The sequence below is a fragment of the Pseudorasbora parva genome, chromosome 23, assembly GCF_024679245.1.
Source record: "Pseudorasbora parva isolate DD20220531a chromosome 23, ASM2467924v1, whole genome shotgun sequence".
NCBI lineage: Eukaryota > Metazoa > Chordata > Actinopteri > Cypriniformes > Gobionidae > Pseudorasbora > Pseudorasbora parva.
The window spans coordinates 23940642-23960546 of NC_090194.1; the positions used below are offsets into that span (position 1 = coordinate 23940642).

The 19905-nt window shown below is 36.1% G+C and overlaps 2 protein-coding genes across 4 annotated transcripts in view; one reads left to right on the forward strand and one right to left on the reverse strand.

Moving 5' to 3' along the window:
- The window catches only part of zdhhc20a (zinc finger DHHC-type palmitoyltransferase 20a), a 30695-nt gene extending 19156 nt beyond the window's left edge, over positions 1–11539 (forward strand). Inside the window, exons 8-14 of one of the 2 annotated variants that reach the window (XM_067432745.1) lie at positions 1443–1478; positions 2115–2247; positions 6564–6690; positions 6935–7018; positions 7272–7387; positions 7632–7679; positions 9270–11539. In XM_067432745.1, coding sequence (XP_067288846.1) covers positions 1443–1478; positions 2115–2247; positions 6564–6690; positions 6935–7018; positions 7272–7387; positions 7632–7675 — 540 coding nt within the window. In that variant the 3' untranslated portion in view covers positions 7676–7679; positions 9270–11539. The remainder of the gene's footprint in view (positions 1–1442; positions 1479–2114; positions 2248–6563; positions 6691–6934; positions 7019–7271; positions 7388–7631; positions 7680–9269) is intronic. The other variant, XM_067432746.1, reaches the window with a different exon arrangement.
- A 217-nt stretch (positions 11540–11756) lies between these two features.
- The window catches only part of smg6 (SMG6 nonsense mediated mRNA decay factor), a 77623-nt gene continuing 69474 nt past the window's right edge, over positions 11757–19905 (reverse strand). For both annotated transcript variants that reach the window (XM_067432743.1, XM_067432744.1), the window contains one exon: positions 11757–13294. In XM_067432743.1, coding sequence (XP_067288844.1) covers positions 13164–13294 — 131 coding nt within the window. In that variant the 3' untranslated portion in view covers positions 11757–13163. The remainder of the gene's footprint in view (positions 13295–19905) is intronic.

Sequence of the window (19905 nt, forward strand, 5' to 3'; positions counted from 1 at the left end):
GTTGCTCTCAAGAACTAAGTGAATTCAAGCATGTACCATGATTACCATTATGGCACAGGTTGCCATCTGTGCAATAAGTCCATTTGTGAAATTTCATCACTATTACTAACACGGTCAACTGTTAGTGGTATTCTAACAAAGAGGAAGCAGTTTTGAACAACAGCAACTCAGCCACGGATTGGTAGGCCACATACAATTACAGAGCAGGGGTTAGCGCATTCTGAGGCGCTCATTGCAATAGTCCATAGCCATGTGGCCTTCAGATCATTTTATCGCCATTACGTTTCACTTTGAAACCAAATCTTCAGCTATCTTCTTGTCTGTCAGCTCTTCGATCTTGTGATAAGTGAAATCTAACTCCTGCTTCGTTTGTACTGCAACTCGTTTGGCTCACACTGTATTGAGCAGACGCGTTCAGTTTTTATTTCTAGTGTCTGTTTTCAAACTGAACTTAATTATTTTATTACTATAAATCGTATTACTTTATTATAAAATCGAAAACAACAGTGGTGGCAATGCCGCAGTGGGCTAGTGCTGTTTCACCTGAACACTGACAACACAGACTATCACAGCAAGCCTAGTTTCCATGGCTGAGCAGCATCCAAGCCTTAAATAACCAAGTGTAATGCAAAGAGTTGGATGCAGTGGTTAAAGCATGCCAGAGCAGTGGAGACGTGTTCTCTGGAGTGATCACGCAATATAATGGACGAGTATGTGTTTGGCGTTTTCTAGAAGAACGGTACTTGCCTGATTGCATTGTGCCAAGTGTAAAGTTTGGTAGAGGGGGGTTATGGTGTGGGGTATTTTTTTTGGAGGGGTTGGGCTTGGCCCCCTTAGTTCCAGTGAAAGGAACTCTCAATGCTTTAGCATACCAAGACATTTTGAACAATTTCATGCTCCTAACTTTGTTGGAACAGTTTTTGTAAGGCCCTTTCTGTTCCAATATGTCTGCAAAGAAAAAAGCAAGGTCCATAAGACATGGATGAGTGAGTTTGGTGTGGAGAAACTAGACTGACCTGCACAGAGTCCTAACCTCAACTCGATAGAACACCTTTGGGATGAATTAGATTAGAGCTAGACCACATCTGTGCCTGACCTCACAAATGTGCTTTCATAGTGGTCAAAAATTCCCATAAACTCCTAAAAGGGGAAAGCCTTCCCAGAAGAGTTGAAGCTCTATTATAGCTTCAAAGGGTGGGCCAACTCCATATTAAGCCCTACGGATTAAGAAAGGGATGTCCTTAAAGTGCATGTAAAGGCGGGCATCCCAAATTTTTTGACAATATAGTCCATTTCTGTTTTTTACTAAAACATTTTCAATGTTCTTAAATGCCACGCAAGTACCTTTTGTGTTTGCATGTCAGTTTCTGAGACACAGAAAGATGGAAGAAAATGTGTCTGCTTCTAACATTCTGTCTGTGTTTTTAACACTTTGTCTGAAGCTTTGCAGACGGAGGGCTATAGAGCATTGCCCGGAGGTAAACCACTCATGCTTGCTTTGCACTGTTGTGACTGTTGCTGTTTGTTTGCGTTGCACTTTTGAATTATTTAGCTTTGCATTCTTTCACTGATAAAAATAAACAGCAGTGTTGTAACAAAGAGTGCTATTTAGCATATCAAATTATACAGATGCTTTTTAGAGGTGCAACAGTCAGCTTATGAATGTTATTGTTGGCACAGTTAGATGAATAGGCTTTCTTGAGCCCTGCAACTACATCTAATGCCAGTAAACAATTTTGGACATCTTGCAATATTAAAGGTTATGTGTGTAATTATTATTATATATATATTTTTAATATTAAAAATATGTTTTATCTTAATATTCAGACTTAACAGCAAGACAGCTTAACAGCAACAAGTTTTACTCCACCAATGGTGTATTTGGGTGGAGGCTGTATTTTTACAACTAAAGTGGGGAGTTATTTTGTTTACTTAATTTACTATTCTTAAAAAATATCACACCAATTAAATATATTTGTAAAGCACCTTACAAATGACCCGTCTTGCCTGAATAAGCCTTTGTAGTGTAATGAAATGCTGATCTACAGACTGCATTGGGATACTTAATGAATGTATATTTTTATTGTATCACATTCTACTTTCTTACTTAACAGAATCATCTACCAGACACTCATGCAAAGTTCCATGTGTTATTCCTATTCTTTGTGGCGGCCATGTTCTTCATCAGTATCCTGTCACTCTTCAGCTACCATCTGTGGCTGGTGGGAAAAAACAGAACCACAATAGGTAAGATGTTAATCTTGTCTGCTCCTCCTCTTCCAGCTTTTTCTTCTTCTCCTTCTTTCTTTCTTTTCTTCCTCCGTATTCCTTTCTTCCTTGTTCTCCTTGTCCTTCTCCTTTTTTTCTACCTCTTCATCTCCTTTTTTTCTCCTCCCACTTCTTTTTCTGTTTCATCCGCTTCTCTTCCACCTTTCCTCCTCCTCCTGATGCTTCTTCTCATATTTCTTATCCTCTTACTTCTTCCCTCTCTTCTTTCTCCTTATGTTTCTTCGTCTGCTTCTCCTTTTTCTCCCTCTCCTTCTCCTCTTTTCTCTCTCTCTTATCCTCCTCCTTCTGCTGCTGCTTCTTCTCCTTCCTTTCTTACTTCATCTCTTTCTTCTCATCCTCATCCTTCTCCTCCTTAACTTCTTCCAATCCTCCTCCTCTTTTTTCTTCTTCTTTACATTGTAATTTTTATTATATTTTTAAAAAAAGTTTAATTAATCTTTAGCCATTATTATCACACTTATTATTATTACTTGCTTCTACATATCATAAGTCTAGTCAAGTAATCTTCATTTATATAGTGCTTTTCACAACACAGATTGCTTCAAAGTAGCTTTACAGTGATGATATGAAATGTTTTTGAAGAAAAGTTGTTGATCAATTTCTTTTGTAAAACTGATTAGTTGTTTAAATGGCACAAAATAAAATAACACCATTTCAATTAAAACAGAAAACTGTTTAATATCTGTATATTACATTGTGATTTTTTTGTCCTTCTTCTTTTGCTTCACTGCAAACACTAAATATAATAAATACAGTTATTGCTTCTTTAGATTTGGATTATTTCCACATTCCAATTCCTGTCCAGGTTCCTGTCACTGTTTGATCTGCTAGTCCTCCTATCTCTATCTCCTATTGCAAATAATGACCTATTTTTCATCATTAGCTTTTACTAAGGGAAAGTGCTTCCACATGTTCAGACAACAAATCAATCAATCAATCAATCAATCAATCAATCAATCAATCAATCAATCAATCAATCAATCAATCAATCAATCAATCAATCAATCAATCAATTAATCAATCAATCAATCAACTTTATTTATATATTTATTTACAATAACGATTGTGTCAAAGCAGCTTCAAACAGGATAATATTGCATCAAAATTAGATTTGGCTGTACAGTCGTTCTGGAGAAAACGGTGATGTTATCAGCTTATTTGAATTTATCATATAGCGACAATGTTGGCAGATCCGTATTATAGTTTATAGAATTAATTAACCTAAATCATAAATTGTATCGGTATAACTAGTTGAATAACTTTGATCATAATTTTAGTGTCCCCAACTGAGCAAGCCCAGCCAAAGGTGACAGTGGCAAGGAACCAAAACTCCATCAGGGCATGATGGAGAAAAATAAACCTTGGGAGAAACCAGACTCAGTCAGGGTGCCACTTCTCCTCTGGCCTATTAACACAGAGAGACTAACATTAGTGTAGATGCCACTCTTTTTATGATGTAACAAGTACATCAGGTGTTATGGGAAGTGTTCCCGGTTCCGGCTGACCTAGTTAATGCAGCCTAACAATCAGTCAATTGATTTGAATAATGAGAGTTAAAAATCTTCTATGTGTATACCATAGTAAAGAGATGTGTTTTTAGTCTAGATTTAAACTGACAGAGTGTGTCTGCTTCCCGAACAATGCTAGGGAAGACTGTTCCAGAGTTTAGGTGCTAAATAGGAAAAGGATCGACCGCCTGCAGTTGATTTAGATATTCTAGGTATTATCAACAGGCCAGAGTTTTGAGACCGCAATAGACGTGATGGAGTTTAATGTGTTAAGAGCTTGCTTAAGTACTGGGGAGCTAAACCATTTAGTGCTTTGTAAGTCAGGGGTCCCCAATCTCGGTCCTGGAGGGCCACTGTCCTGCACAGTTTAGCTCCAACCCCAATCAAACACACCTGAACCAGCTATTCAATGGATTTATAGGCATTGATTAGCTGTTTCAGGTGTGTTTGATTGGGGTTGGAGCTTAACTGTGCAGGACAGTGGCCCTCCAGGACCGAGATTGGGGACCCCTTTTGTAAGTAATAAGCAAGAATTTAAAATGTATGCAATGTTTAATAGGGAGCCAGCAAGGTTATTATAGTTTTGCTTTTTGAAATTAGTTTTTATTTTATTATCGTTTTCAATTTTGCTACAAATTTCAGTTTAGTTTTAGTTAGTTTTACAGATGGTTTTGCTAGTTTTAGTTTAGTTTTTATTTTGCAAATACATTTCTATTTAGTTTTTATTTATTTAGTTTCAGTTTTAGTTTTAGTAATTATAGTTTAGCAGAGTTACCATAATGAAGTGTAGAGACCAAATCAAGGTTTTTAATTTCAGCAAAGTTTAATGTTTGCACAGATTAGAGTTTAATCTTACTAAACATCCTTAAGTGAAATAACTTGATAAACGAGCATTATTGTTTAAACCCAGGAAGGTCTTACAAAACATGCATAAAGTTGGGTCTTCACCTTTGAGCAAAAAAGCTCGAGTCAAACTATGACCTATACAAACAACGATCTGGAGATAAAAATGAAATAAACTATATTTTGATATTAAAAAAAAAAAAAAATTGATATTTTTGACATAGATCCTCTGAGTATCTTAAAGAACAAAATAAATGCAAAGTAAAATATAAAAGTAAAAATTATAAATTCCAGACAAACTCATTCATAACAAAGATGAAATATTGTTAAACAATTAAAAGCTTATTTTAATTTCTTCAGTAGTACAATGTAGGCTAGCAGTGTAAGACCACAGCTAAAGTCATCTGAATACAGCCAACACACACTGTTGTGTGTGTGTGTGTGTGTATGTGTGTGTGTGTTGTGCTATAATTGTAAAGGGGGCCAATGTCTTCACTTATCTAGTAAAATATTATGATAACTGACTAATAAGGACATTTGACTGGTCCTCACTAGTTAAAAAGGCTTATAAATCGGCAAAAACATGTTTTTATTTAAATCTATTGTTTTTCACGTTCTTGGGATGGGGATGTTTAGGGATAGGGGTTGGGTTAGGGGATAGAAAATATCATTAACCTGATATAAAATCAATGGAAGTCTATGCAATGTCCTCACTCATATAGTGAAACAAACGTGTGTGTGTGTATCCTGGTATTCCATACTTTGTGGGGAAATGTCTCTACACAGATAATAATATAATATAATGTAAATGATTATGATAACACCTTTGAGCCTGTCAATATTATGCAAACATGAAATCTCAAACGCACAGTAGGCTAGTACTTGCTATTAGTTGCTGACTTTTGCGCCTGCGTCTCTCGTCGCGTAAGAAACGGCATTCTAAAACAGTGAGCTTAAGTTAAAAGAAGTTCAACGTGCATCTCATTACCTTGTGTTATTTCCAATTTCACTGCCACGGACGCATTTGATTCTTAGTGAACTGCCGTTTAGCGATGTGTTGCCTGTCTGCACGCGTCCGTCACAGGACAGCGGTTAATCTCCTCCTCAGATCACTTCACGCGCAGTTGCGCAATATGCAGACACTCCCTCAACCGCCACAGTCAGATTTTCCATCACATTAAATAGGGCATATTAATAACGAAAACGAATATTTATTTTTGCTAATTATTATTTTATTTCAGTTAGTTTTTTAGTAAGAGTAGTTAGTTTCGTTTAGTTTTAGTTTTTTATTTATTCAGATTTTTTAATTTTATTTCAGTTTACGAAAATGTTTTTTGACCAATAGTTTTAGTCTTAGTTTCAGTTTTCGTTTACGAAAATAACCTTGGGAGCCAGTGCAGTGTTGACAGAACTGGACTAATATGATCATACTTCCTGGTTCTAATAAGAACTCGAGCTGCTGCGTTTTGGACCAGCTGGAGTTTGTTTATTAAGCGAGCAGGGCAACCACCCAGTAGAGCATTACAATAATCTAGCCTTGAGTTCATGATCGCATGTACTAACTGTTCAGCATTTTGCATTGAAAGCATGTGCCGTAATTTAGATATATTTTTAAGATTGTAAAACCGCATTCTACCGATGCTAGAAACGTGGCTTTCAAATAAAAGATTTATTTGAAATAAAACTTAAAATAAAATAAATAAAACTTTGCTGATAAAAGGCAAATGTAAAAGAAATGTGGTCAATTGATTGTGAGCGAGCTTATGAAGAAATTTTTATGTCAAACTTCAGGACAAAATAAAAATAACACAACTTTTGTGTGCCCTAAAATGAAGTTTGATTATTCTTTCATTACTACTTTCAATACTCATTTGTCGAGAACAGGCACAGACACTCATTCTTATCTCTCATCCTTTGTTTCAGAGGCATTCAGGGCACCAGTGTTTAGAAATGGCCCAGATAAAAATGGCTTCACTCTGGGCTTCCGCAAGAATATCACCCAGGTGTTTGGGGACCAGAAGCTATGTTGGTGCATACCCATTTACAGCAGGTAAAAAAATTAAAAATTATATATATAATTTTTAATTTTTCTAAATCAACCTAAGTATATATACTTTTTTTTTAAATATAATACACAACAATGAATCATTTATAATTACAGAAGTGTATATTAAATAAGTTAATGATCATTTTAATTTTAAGTTAATCTTAAGATTATAAGTACTCTAATGGGAAACTATTCAGTGTTGTGTGGCATGTTATGGTAGCATGAGTAGCTGTTTTTTCCTCTGTAGTTTGGGCGATGGCTACACATTCCCTACCCGCCTGGTCAACGTTGACTCAGAGCAAGGCAATGTTGAACAACAGGCCATTAAATGGTAATTACAATCTAATTTGTTTACAATAAGTCATGAGCACAAATTTAACCGTGATTATTTTTCCCTTCAGCTGTTTTAGATCATTTAGTTATGTGCAGTCTCTTTTATTCTCAGACATTCTAGAATTCTGGTTTCCCACAAATGTCCTCAGAGCATCACTGTTAATAGTAAAACATAATCCAGGCTGAGGTTTATTTTGGGACTGTGAAAATCTCTGTAAGTGTTTGTGACTGACACATTATGGTTGTTATAGTAACAGCACTGTTGATGGACAGACAAACCCCAGACCACTGAGTGACTCAAAGAATCATCTCCTAGGCAACGATATGCATTCTGAGGAGCAGAAAGATGGCAGTCCTGCAAACATAGGTATGTCACAGCTGAGCTTTTACACTGCTTATATTGCTAGAAAACATTGTGAAATATGGTGGTTTTTATTATCACTATATATTGGTAAAAGTCCAATGATTTCCCTGAAGCTTTATGGAGCTTTATATTAAGGAGCAGTGAGCTTTATATTAAGGAGCTCCTTAATATACACATGTTGACTACATAAAATTGTGAGGAAAATGTATGCGTTTATGAAACTGATCAGTCTGGATTTGTCTTCCAGAGGTATGTCAGCCTGTTTCTGTTACCATGGAGAATGAGTCCTAATCAGGTGAGACTTCGCCTTAGTTTGAATGGGGATTTTCTTTGGTGTTTTACAGACAACAAGGTTGTCAAAATGGCAAACCCATTAAAGGTTTTCTGTTTTGAGTTGAAAACATGGCAGTTTTTTACCACCGTGGTGGTTATTGATCAACCACCGCGGTGGCACGGTGTTTGTGGGGTTCGGGGTGGGGGATGAAACTGAAACTGAAACAATGAACTAAAACACTGCCCTATAGCCTTAACTTATCACACAAACATGAAGATGTTTAAAGAAAGCTTGAATGTCTGCTTTTAAATAAAACAATGCACATATAATATATAAAAAGATATAAAATGAGGCTCAAACATCTGTTAACAAACGTGTTTGTTTACAGCACTTGAGTGAAACACAGCCTGCTAACATTGAAATATATAAAAAAAAAACATCAGAGATAATAAAGTGAAATAAACGGGTAAATAAGAAAGTTAAATATTAAACTATAAATCGTTGCAACTTTCAAACAGAATTCGTAACATGCAGGGGAATAAAAACTTTTCGTTAGGCACAAATCCAAAATGATCCCAGATCGGCGATGTAGTATTTGGTTTCCCAACCAGGTCCATTGCTCAACACAAAATTAATTTGCGGAATGCAGAAATAAAAAATGGATTTGGCCACGCTCAAACTAAGGAAACGCCATATATGGCGTGTGAGGCAAAATTATTTAATTAGCCTTTTTATACGCTAATCTAAAAAACGCATACAGCTAAAAGGTACAGGTTATAAATAGCAACTGCTATTGCAAATGTTGTATTCTATACAAAACTTTTTTTGCATGTCATATAGTGTGTCACGTGCACACTACCGCCGGTGGCACCTCACCATCGCCATAGAGGTGTGTTTAGTTTCAACTGGGATGTTTTCAAAATTGGGCCACTTCCATATGTGGTCCTAAAATCTGATACAGGAATTATGCGAGTCTGAAACCCTCACCACTGCACATTTTGTATTTCTCCCTCTTAGACACCTAATTCAAGTCTTGCAGATTTTATTAAAGATTTTACACCCAAAGTTATCAGTCAGTGGAAGGACAGTGATGTCAGATTACAGTGACAAGCAAAACACGAGGGCTTGTAGCATAAATATTTTTTTAATATAAAAAAAACAAAAACATTTTGTGCATACATTTGTTGGTTTAGGCAGCAGAATACACCAGAAATAAATGCGTAATCAATTAAATACCGTGTTTGCTTCCGTATGACAGCGTTGCTGTGTGAGGTTTTTTATTGTTCTTTTGCACATGCAGCCCAGTCCAGGACCATGATTTGTTTGCACTGGAATCATTTAAAATGTGAACAACTTTACAAAAAGCAATAAATCGGAATTGACTAAAGCCCAGGATACACTGTAAGGATTTCTAAAATCGTGCAAATCACACTGTGTGACAACACTTGGGTACGACATGTATGAAGATGATGAGGCTTATTGACTCATAGGCTAAGATGCAAGTTTAAGGCTTAAGACTTGCGTTGTGAACATAGCCAAAGTGTGTGCTAAATGGATCTTTCCAGTGTTGGTTTATTCTTACACAAATCTGGTTTCTCTCCCTCCTTACAGGACTACCCACCAGGATTATTTTTCCTCTCTTAAGGATTCTCTTGTTCCAAGACTTTGTGTGAAAGACCACATAGCCCTCAGATTTAATGCCTTAAGGTTAGCAGCATCATCTCATCTCATCTCTATGGAAATGACCTGCAGCACGTCACTGCAATGGATTGATTTAACCTTCGATCATATCCGCACAGAATCTTCATACCAGACATTGAGTGAACTCGACGACTCTTTCACTGGGTTTTATGGCGTGGTGACTAACACATTTTTTTTCTTCTGAAATGCACATTTATTTGACCAAAATACCCTAAGATGACCTTCAGGTTTTTGTCTGTCCAATTATTAATGTATTTACCGGTGTACAGGTTCATCTCTGGGATTGCTTTTTGTAGGCCAAAAAATGTCAGTATTTGTTTCTAACCAAGATGCACTTTTTTGGAATGGTTTTGCAGATGTTAATGGATTTGAATTAACATGCAAGTGCAATGCAGTATTTTATTGGAATTTCGTCCATTGAGTAAAATTCATAAGGAAGCATCAACCTCAACTAATGGGTCTGAATGACTTAGGAGGACTTAGTAAAGTTTTTGTATTTTGTACCCTCACAAGTATTTTGTGATAATTCAGAAGAAAGTGCAATACTTTTCTTCTAGATCTTTACATTAATGTACTCTATTTGTGGAAAACGTAATGTAGTATTCAGTGTTATCAAAATTTTTTTTTGGTCTACTGTCCATTTATTAACACTATTTTTTCCTGTTTTCATTCTTTTTTTTCATCTCAACCTCATCAGCATTATACTATCAGCTTTGTGCCTTCATTTGAGGGCTAAATTGTGCAGCAGATGGTGTGAATTGTAACATATAAGCACTCTTGAAGGAACTGTATGTAAGTAAATGTATTTCAATTAATCATAAATTAATTGAATCATGGCCCTGATGTCACTAGACATTAAGAAATCATGTTAATTTCAAATACTTGAAATTGTCCAGCCAGGATAGTCATTTTGCAGCCCTCAAAGCCTTGATGTTGACATGTGTTTTGCCCTGAAGCTCCACCCTCCACCTATCTACTAATCACAAAGTCAGTAGTGTTTCGGCATCCGGGTTGCCAGCTCTGCTCTAGTTACCACAGCTGCAGCTATAAACGTTCCTGCTTGATCCTGCAGCCTATCTGGCAACCTTGAGTCAGAGGGGATACACCTCTACAGTAATTTGAAAGTGATTGCAGTACCAGTTTTGGTCACAGTCTTACATACACTTCCTTTGAGATTTTTAGGTTGCGTAGCACGTACAGTTGTTTATTACAGAAGGAACTCAGGCCAATACATAACTTTTGCCAGCTGCAGCAAAAATGGCAAATAAATTTTTGCAAATGTGTCATGTGGAACTTTGACAAGGATTCCTTTATTCTAAGTTCGATGACAGCTTAAGTTTTTACACCATGTGAATGTGTAATCTTGGTGTAGTTTTTGTTTGCATAGTTTTGTTTCTGCCGTTCTTTAAGTGGATGGAGTTCAGCGAGGTCTGTTTACAGATGCACTGTCTTCATTTATTCCTGGAGAAACGTGACCTCATAAGGAAGCTCTTATGTGACTGAAATACCTGCATATCTCTGCTTGCAAAAGATTTGTGTTCATAGAACATTTCAGAGTGGATGTTCATGGAAGTCATTGAATTGTGTTTTGTTGAACAGTGGCATAGTTTTTTGTTTAATTAGTTTTTCAGAATATTCTATTTATTTTATTGAATGTTAATATTTAAAGCAATGACCTAGGGGAATTACCAATTTAATTATAACCTCTCAATAGCATTTCAACAGAACTTGAGCTGATGTAACCATTACAGCATCAAAAGTAATTACTTATGCTGCGTCAGCTGGAGGTCATGTGGTCTTTATAAACATTTTTGTTTTGACAGTGATTATGCCAAAAATAATAATTTTAATACCAAGGAACTCCCTAATCAATCACTTACTCCTACATGAATATGTAATGCATTACTGGAATTTAGAAACCAAACATATAGGACCATTTTCATTTGATTTGTATTATTCTTTCCAAAAAACAAACAAAAGAACAAAAATAATTTGCTTTATTTGTACTTACCCTGCAGGCCAGTTTGGTTTATGATGTTATAGTTCAATGTTTCTGAAGTCTGAACAGTTTGCACATTTTTCATGTCTAATTCAATTTAATGTTTGTACTTTGCAGATTTAACAAATATTCAATGCATGCATTATAAAATTAAGAGCTAATAAAAAAAAAAGGTACTCCATTGGCTTGTGATTGATTTTTGACAGTAAAAAAAGTGAAAAACCAGGCATAAAAGTCTCTATAAGAAAGATACTCTGATCTAATTGTTTAATTGACAACTACATTACAAGAACATTACAACTTCCTGTGCTTAAAGAAAATATCCCTTAGTGCATTGCTCTGTGGAAATAAACCTTTTAGAATCATTAAGACATTTGTATGAAATAGTGACATGACAGTGACAGATGACACAAATGATTAACTCAAATTTTAATGAAAATCCACAACATTAAAAACAACTCAGGAAGACTTGTAATCAGAGGTAAATAATTCAGATGCTGCCCAACATGGCTTTTTTGTTACCACAGAACAGAAAGGTGAGGATGACAGTTGACCATTAGAACAAACAGGCTCTAACACAATGACATGCCAGCTTCCATTAAAACTGATACTTCAGCTTTGGGGGAAAAAATGAATCGCACTAAAGAGAAACATAGACGACCCACTTAAATACAGGCAAGAAAACAATGCACATAAAATGTCCAAAGAAAAAAACAAACATTTCTAAGACTCTAAAGTGTGAACAATATAGTTTGTTTCAACTAACCAGCATCCATTTTTCCCCCTTTATGGTCATGACAGCAAATAAAATAACCCACAAGAGTTAAGTTCTGTTTGCTCTACCTAAAAATTTCAGATTTTATTTTCCATTAATTTAGAGACAGATACACATTGTGAATCATTTTCAGCAATAGAAAGCCTAATTTTCCCCAAACAAGCAGAATGGATAAGTTTGTATTAAAATCTGTGGTGACAGATTCATTACATCAGTATTTACTTGACACAGGAATACAGATGTTACAATCCAAAATTCAATTTCTGATTTGAATTCAGACTTGATGCACAAAGATGCTTTCACAAAGCTTCTACAGAAAATTGGCAGTTACGAGTGTATTACGACAAAACCATGTGACCTAAATGAAAACAAGAACCTGACACGGTCAAAACTGAAATAAAAAATGCATTGCAAACTTAAATACGAAAGTACCGATAAAATAATAAGAGCTTTAAAACAATCATGCTTAGAGCAAACCAAGCATGCACCGAAGCAATGAAAACGCAAACAGGGCCTCTCGGGCCACAGAGCAGGAACGTGGGACCGCCTCACGCCGCCCCCTACTGGAGTGCTCACCTCATCACAGGCCCCTTGAGCGACAGAAGCGCTAGAATGAGCTCATCTGCCTGCATGACTCCACACAAACACTACAAGCTGACACTAAACAGCAGAGCAGCTGACGCTGGTTTCTCTTGCTCACACACATACACCTCGCTTGCGTTCTCTTAGTATGGCATTTCTGCGCTTCAAATCAACCCCCCTTAAACTGCTTTCAACACCCTCCAATCGCATCTATTTCCACCTCCGAAGTAAGCGGTTGTCTATGCACGCTATGTTTTAAGGGGGAAATCCTCAATTCTTTCTTGTTAAAGTAGCTTTTGATGTGTCACCACTTTTTTTGCCGGTTCGACAAAAACTTGTAGTATCTTTCCCCTTTATATTCATCCTCTCTCTGTGACATCATTTTCTCATCTCCAACTGTTTAAGTGGAGGATGATTGGTTTGTAAAGCAACAGGTCAGGTCTGCATTTCAGCCTACTTTAGCCCAGATCAGGAATGCGGGGATGTCTCGGACCGGGACATTGTGTGTGAGAGCTTTGACTCGTAGGTTACGATCGTCCGTGAGCAAGACCACCTCCCTGCGCAACCGCACCGCCCCATCTGGTGGAGAATACAAAACTAGTCAGTCAGGAAAGAAAAATTAAAAAAATAAAGACACTGAAGACTACTCAGATTAAGAGCATTTGCACAGGAAGTATTCTTGCGTTACATAAAGAGATGTTTTTCAGTCTTTCCATATGGTTTATTACTCGCTTTCTAAAATGCTTTATTCTGATTGGTTGGTTGTGACATTCCTGAGATCAGTTATTCCGAAATTCTCAAACGGAATTTTATTAGCCAATTAAAGCTTACGCAAAGAACAATTTCTATCAGTTTTGAATTGAGGCTAGACAAACGAGCAAGCTAAAACAAGATGGACAGATATATACACTATATATATATATACACACACACACAATTTATTTGATCGCGCATTAACGTAGTTATTTATGATTATATTGAAAGCCCGTTGCTCACTGCCTCTGAATACACATACAGACAAATCATTGGTCACAGGAGAATAGCCTGCAGGGCTGTTTGTAAGCCAAGGGCTTCTTTATCTAGGACAAATAAAATATTAAAATATCCAGAAACGGTAGAACGATTCAGATTTTTGTTTTTATTATATTCAATGTAAACAGCGATTGATGATGGAGTGTATCTCTGCATCTGGTAAGTTGAGGCTCGCGCTGCCTGTCTCTTTGTGAGAGACATTCGTGGATAAATAAAAACAAGTGAGCAGCAATATAAACTCACCGAAGAAACATACTGGGGTAAAACTGAGTTTTTTTTTGTAGTTGTTGATATTTATGATTTAGGATATTGTTAAAAACATAAGTCGACTTTACAATCGTGAATTGTGTAGCATGAATGATGTTGTTTAATAAACAAGTAGGCATGTGCCGATATCAATTTTTCATGTTGCGATTAATTGATTACGTTTTATCACGATATACGATATTATCACGATATTGAAATAAGTTGCAAAAAAGTGTTGCCATAGCATAACAGCTTTAAGAAATATTTTTGTAAGAACAAAAATAACTGAATGTTTAAATACAATAATGCACCAAAAAATATACAGCAAAAATATATACAGCTCTGGAAAAAAAATTAAGAGACCCCTCATTGAGAAATCAATGTTAAGTGGTCTCTTGATATTTTTCAGAGCTGTAAAAGTACAATTTTCAAGATTAAATTGCAAAAGAATTAGGCTATAAAGAACAACAGGTAGGCTTACAAATTACAATAAGGGCTCATTATTTAATGCATTAACTAAGATTGAGCAATAGCTACATTTGGTACAGAAAGTATAATGTTTTTCGTAATGTTAGTTAAGAAATACTGATCATTGTTAGTTTTATCTTAGGTCCATTAAAAAAGTTATTTTGATTTTGATGTCATTAAACAGTAACTAAGAAATTAATATTACTTAGAATGATTAATTCTTTATAAGTATTTTTCATTGTCAGTTTGGTAATAATGAATTAACATGTTAACTAATGAAGTCGTATGTCTCAAAGTTTTACTGAACAATAACAAATAATCAGAACAGTTCTAATTATTAGGGCATGTTGTAGCCTAGTCCAGATTAAAACATGAAAATGTTTAAGTTTGAAAATAAATAGCCTATTAAGTCTTTAAGTATTAAGTATTTGGTGCTGTGATGAACAACACTGAGATTACAAAAACGAATGGCTGTTTTAAAAACTACACACGTTTTTTGTTTGTTTGCTGGTTTCCGGGGTAACCGGTTGCATTCTGCAGTTCATCAGCGCCCTCTGCTGTCACTGAGCGGCACTTCAGCAGCGCGTCTCCTTCTCTGGTTCAGTCATGTGCAAACCAAGCGGCAACCTCCCGCGATCTCTCTTGAAGCCAATACGGAAGTAATGTAAACTGCAATTCCTCAACTGGCCACTAGGGACAGGCTCCAGAAGGGAGCAGAATCTCATTGAGCCCCATGTTAAAATTCTCAACTTTAAAGCAGAAAAAAACATGTTTACAGCCTGGTACAAATTGTGGTTTTGGCTTATAAGGCTAATTTTGATCTTCATGACAACTCTGAGGGGGGTGAATTTTTTTATAACTCATTCGTTTACGTTATATAAAGCCTTAAGGTTCTGCATAATTAAGGGCGTGGTTACAAGTGGATAGCCATTTATCCGCTGTCTATAGTTATTGCGTCACCTCAGCTCCGCGCACATCCCCCCTTTTTGCCCATTTTTTGTTATCCGTGAGTGACATACGATGACTCGCTCACAAGATGGCAACGCCCAGCTCGACCGTACTTTAAGCTTCAGAACGGCTTATCGGAATCCTATGGGTGACGTCACGGACACTACGTCCATATTTTTTTTACAGTCTATGGTGCAAACGCAGGTTGGGCTTGTTTATATCTGAGCGCTTCTCTTTGACGCAGAATACAGCAGTGTTGAGCATTTATACGGTTAATGGGCAAAGTATTCTTGAGTGCATTATAAAAAAATTATAAATTGTTAATAAATTATTATTTACGATATTTTAAAGTGCCCACGATAACAATATCGTGCATATTCATTATCGTGATAAATCGCATTATCGAAAACCGGCACATGTCTATAAACAAGTAGCCTAATTAATATTAAGTTACTTACATTTCAGACTCCAAAAACTTTTTTTGTTCTATTTCACCCGTTTTTTTGTCAAAGCAACACTCAGCTTGGTGTTTTGTTATTGAATGATTCACCGTTTTGAATGAATCATTTGAATAAATGACTCAATGACTCACTCATTAAGATGATCACTTGCTGCCCCCTATTGGCAGTTTAGTTTCATGTTTAAAAGTATGATTGCATGTTTTTATTTAGAACATCAATCTTATAACATTATTTATTGCAGCTGTATTTTTGCAGTTTAAATTATTTAATTTGATTGGTAACAGCGCTATAGTTTTTTTTTTCTTTACTATTATAACTGAATTTATTAATCAAATGTAAGAATTTAACATGAAAGATGATGCATACATTTAATAAGATTTAAAAAAATGGCCTTCATAAAATTAAATGACACCATGGAGTGAATATTATAAATATGCAGATTTAAGTAGGTCTATGTAAAAGCTGATAGAACACTAATGAGAATATTGCTTCAGAATCAATACATGTATACCAAAAAAAAAAAAAAAAAAAAAAAAAAAAAAAGTTATGATTGAGGCTCTAGACATAGCCAGTTTTTTTAAAAAAAATACCAAACCAAACAAAACGTTAATGCCCTGGCAGTGGCAAATAGTTTTGGTTTTATATTTAATTTGATTAAATGAATGTTTAAGTTGATATTTACAAGAAATGTTACAAACTGTTACAAATAAGGTGATTTTTAACTGCTGTAAAAATCACCTTATTTGTTTTAAGTGTTTGCAAATCATGTTATTGCATTTTTGTTCATATAGCAACACTTAAAATAAAAGTATGCAATACACTACTTTTGTATTCATTATTGAATTGTGCGTATTCTGCGATTAATGGCAGAAAACTTATGCGATTAATCTCGAGTAAACATTTTAACCGTTGGCCAGCACTAATGTAGTGTTGCCCAACATACATATCCTAAAAAATTATCCAGAAATCGCAATGTATGATTTTTTAGCTATTTATTTGTATGATACAGCTGCAAATTACTATTTGAACACCTGTTATCAGCTAGAATTCTGACCCTCAAAGACCTGTTAGTCTGCCTTTAAAATGTCCACCTCTACTCCATGTATTATCCTAAATAAGATGCAACTGTTTGAAGTCGTTAGCTGCATAAAGACACCTGTCCACCACATACAATAAGTAAGAATCCAACTACTAACATGGCCAAGAACAAAGAGCTACCCAAATAAACTAGAGACAAAATTGTATACTTCCACAAGGCTGGAAAGGGCTACGGGGAAATTGCCAAGCAGCTCGGTGAAAAAAGGTCTACTGTTGGAGAAATCATTAGAAAATGAAGCTAAACATGACTGTCAATCTCCCTCGGACTGGGACTCCATGCAAGATCTCACCTTGTGACTATAATAATCAGGATATAGACAATGATCCTAAGAAAGGTGAGAAATCAGCCCAGAACTACACGGGAGGAGCTGGTCAATGACCAGAAAAGAGCTGGGACCACCGTTTCCAAGTTTACTGTTGGTAATACACTAACACGTCATGGTTTGAAATTATGCATGGCAGGGAAGTTTCCCCTGCTTAAACCAGCACATGTCCAGGCCCGTCTTTAGTTTGTCAATGACCATTTGGATGATCCAGAGGAGTCATGGAAAAAAGACATGTGGTCAGATGATTTTCTCAGGTGTTCAAATACTTATTTGCAGCTGTATCATACAAATAAATGGTTAAAAAAAATCATACATTGTGATTTCTGGATTTTTTTAAAGATATGTCTCTCACAGTGGACATGCACCTACAATGATAATTTCAGACCCCTCCATGATTTCTAAGTGGGAGAACTTGCAAAATAGCAGGGTGTTCAAATACTTATTTTCCTGACTGTTTATATACACATATTATATATATTAGGGATGCAACAACACAGTTAGTCCACGGTTCAATACATACCTTGTTTTTAACCACGGTTTTCTGGTTCTGTTTTTTTTTTTTTTTTTTTTTGCTATTCTATTCTTAGGTGACAGGAACAGAAAAAGGTTAAGTAGAAAATGTTTTTATTGCAATACTCTTTATTTTACTTAAAAGACTTGAAAACCCTTATTTAAACTTAAAACTTTACTTAAAAAACCCTTGTACACATTCCCAGTGTACCATACAATATAGATAGATAGATAGATAGATAGATAGATAGATAGATAGATAGATAGATAGATAGATAGATAGATAGATAGATAGATAGATAGATAGATAGATAGATAGATAGATAGATAGATAGATAGATAGATAGATAGATAGATAGATAGATAGAGTATCTGCAGGTTTAACCAAGTCAAATTAAGACTTTTTATGACCTTTTTAAGACCATTATGAATTAAATTTAAGACCTATAAACAATTACTTTATTCAATAATAATAAAAAAATAAAATAAAAAAAAACCTTGAATAGGAAACGCAGAATCACTAAATCACTTGCAAAGCGAATTAATTTATTTTAAAATTTGCATATGTGATAAAAGTTCATTATTTTCCATAATGTAATGATAAAAATTAATCTTTCATATATTAGATTCATTGCACACCAACTGAAATATTTCAGGTATTTTATTGTTTTAATACTGATGATTTTGGCATACAGCTCATGAAAACCCCAAAATATAAAAAAATTAGCATATTTCATCCGACCAATAAAAGAAGTGTTTTTGATACAAAAAAAGTCAACCTTCAAATAATTCTGTTGAGTTATGCACTCAATACTTGGTCAGGAAACCTTTTGCAGAAATGACTGCTTCAATGCGGCGTGGCATGGAGGCAATGAGCCAGTGGCACTGCTGAGGTGTTATGGAGGCCCAGGATGCTTCGATAGCGGCCTTAAACTCATCCAGAGTGTTGGGTCTTGCGTCTCTCAACTTTCTCTTCACAATATCCCACAGATTCTCTATGGGGTTCAGGAGTTGGCAGGCCAATTGAGCACAGTAATACCATGGTCAGTAAACCATTTACCAGTGGTTTTGGCACTGTGAGCAGGTGCCAGGCCGTGCTGAAAAATGAAATCATCTCCATAAAGCTTTTCAGCAGATGGAAGCATGAAGTGCTCCAAAATCTCCAGACAGCTAGCTGCATTGACCCTGCCCTTGATAAAACACAGTGGACCAACACCAGCAGCTGACATGGCACCCCAGACAATCACTGACTGTGGGTACTTGACACTGGACTTCAGGCAATTTGGCATTTCCTTCTCCCCAGTCTTCCTCCAGACTCTGGCACCTTGATTTCCAAATGACATGCAAAATTTGCTTTCATCTGAAAAAAGTACTTTGGACCACTGAGCAACAGTCCAGTGCTGCTTCTCTGTAGCCCAAAGTGGCTTGACCTGGGGAATGCGGCACCTGTAGCTCATTTACTGCACACGCCTGTGCACGGTGGCTCTGGATGTTTCTACTCCAGACTCAGTCCACTGCTTCCGCAGGTCCCCCAAGATCTGGAATCGGTGCTTCTCCACAATCTTCCTCAGGGTCCTGTCAACTCTTCGCGTTGTGCAGCGTTTTTTCCCACACTTTTTCCTTCCCACAGACTTCCCACTGAGGTGCCTCGATATAGAACTCTGGGAACAGCCTATTCGTTCAGAAATTTATTTCTGTGTCTTACCCTCACGCTTGAGGGTGTCAATGATGGCCTTCTGGACAGGGTCGGGTCGGCAGTCTTACCCATGATTGCGGTTTTGAGAAATGAACCAGGCTGGGAGTTTTTAAAAGCCTCAGAAATCTTTTGCAGGTGTTTAGAGTTAAGTAGTTGATTCCGATGATTAGGGTAATAGCTCGTTTAGAGAACCTTTTCATGATATGCTAATTTTTTGAGATAGGAATTTTGGGTTTTCATGAGCTGTATGCCTAAATCATCCGTATTAAAACAATCAAAGACCTGAAATAATTCAGTTTGTGTGCAATGAACTATATATATATATATATAGAGAGAGAGAGAGAGAGAGAGAGAGAGAGAGAGAGAGAGAGAGAGAGAGAGAGAGAGAGAGAGAGAGAGAGAGAG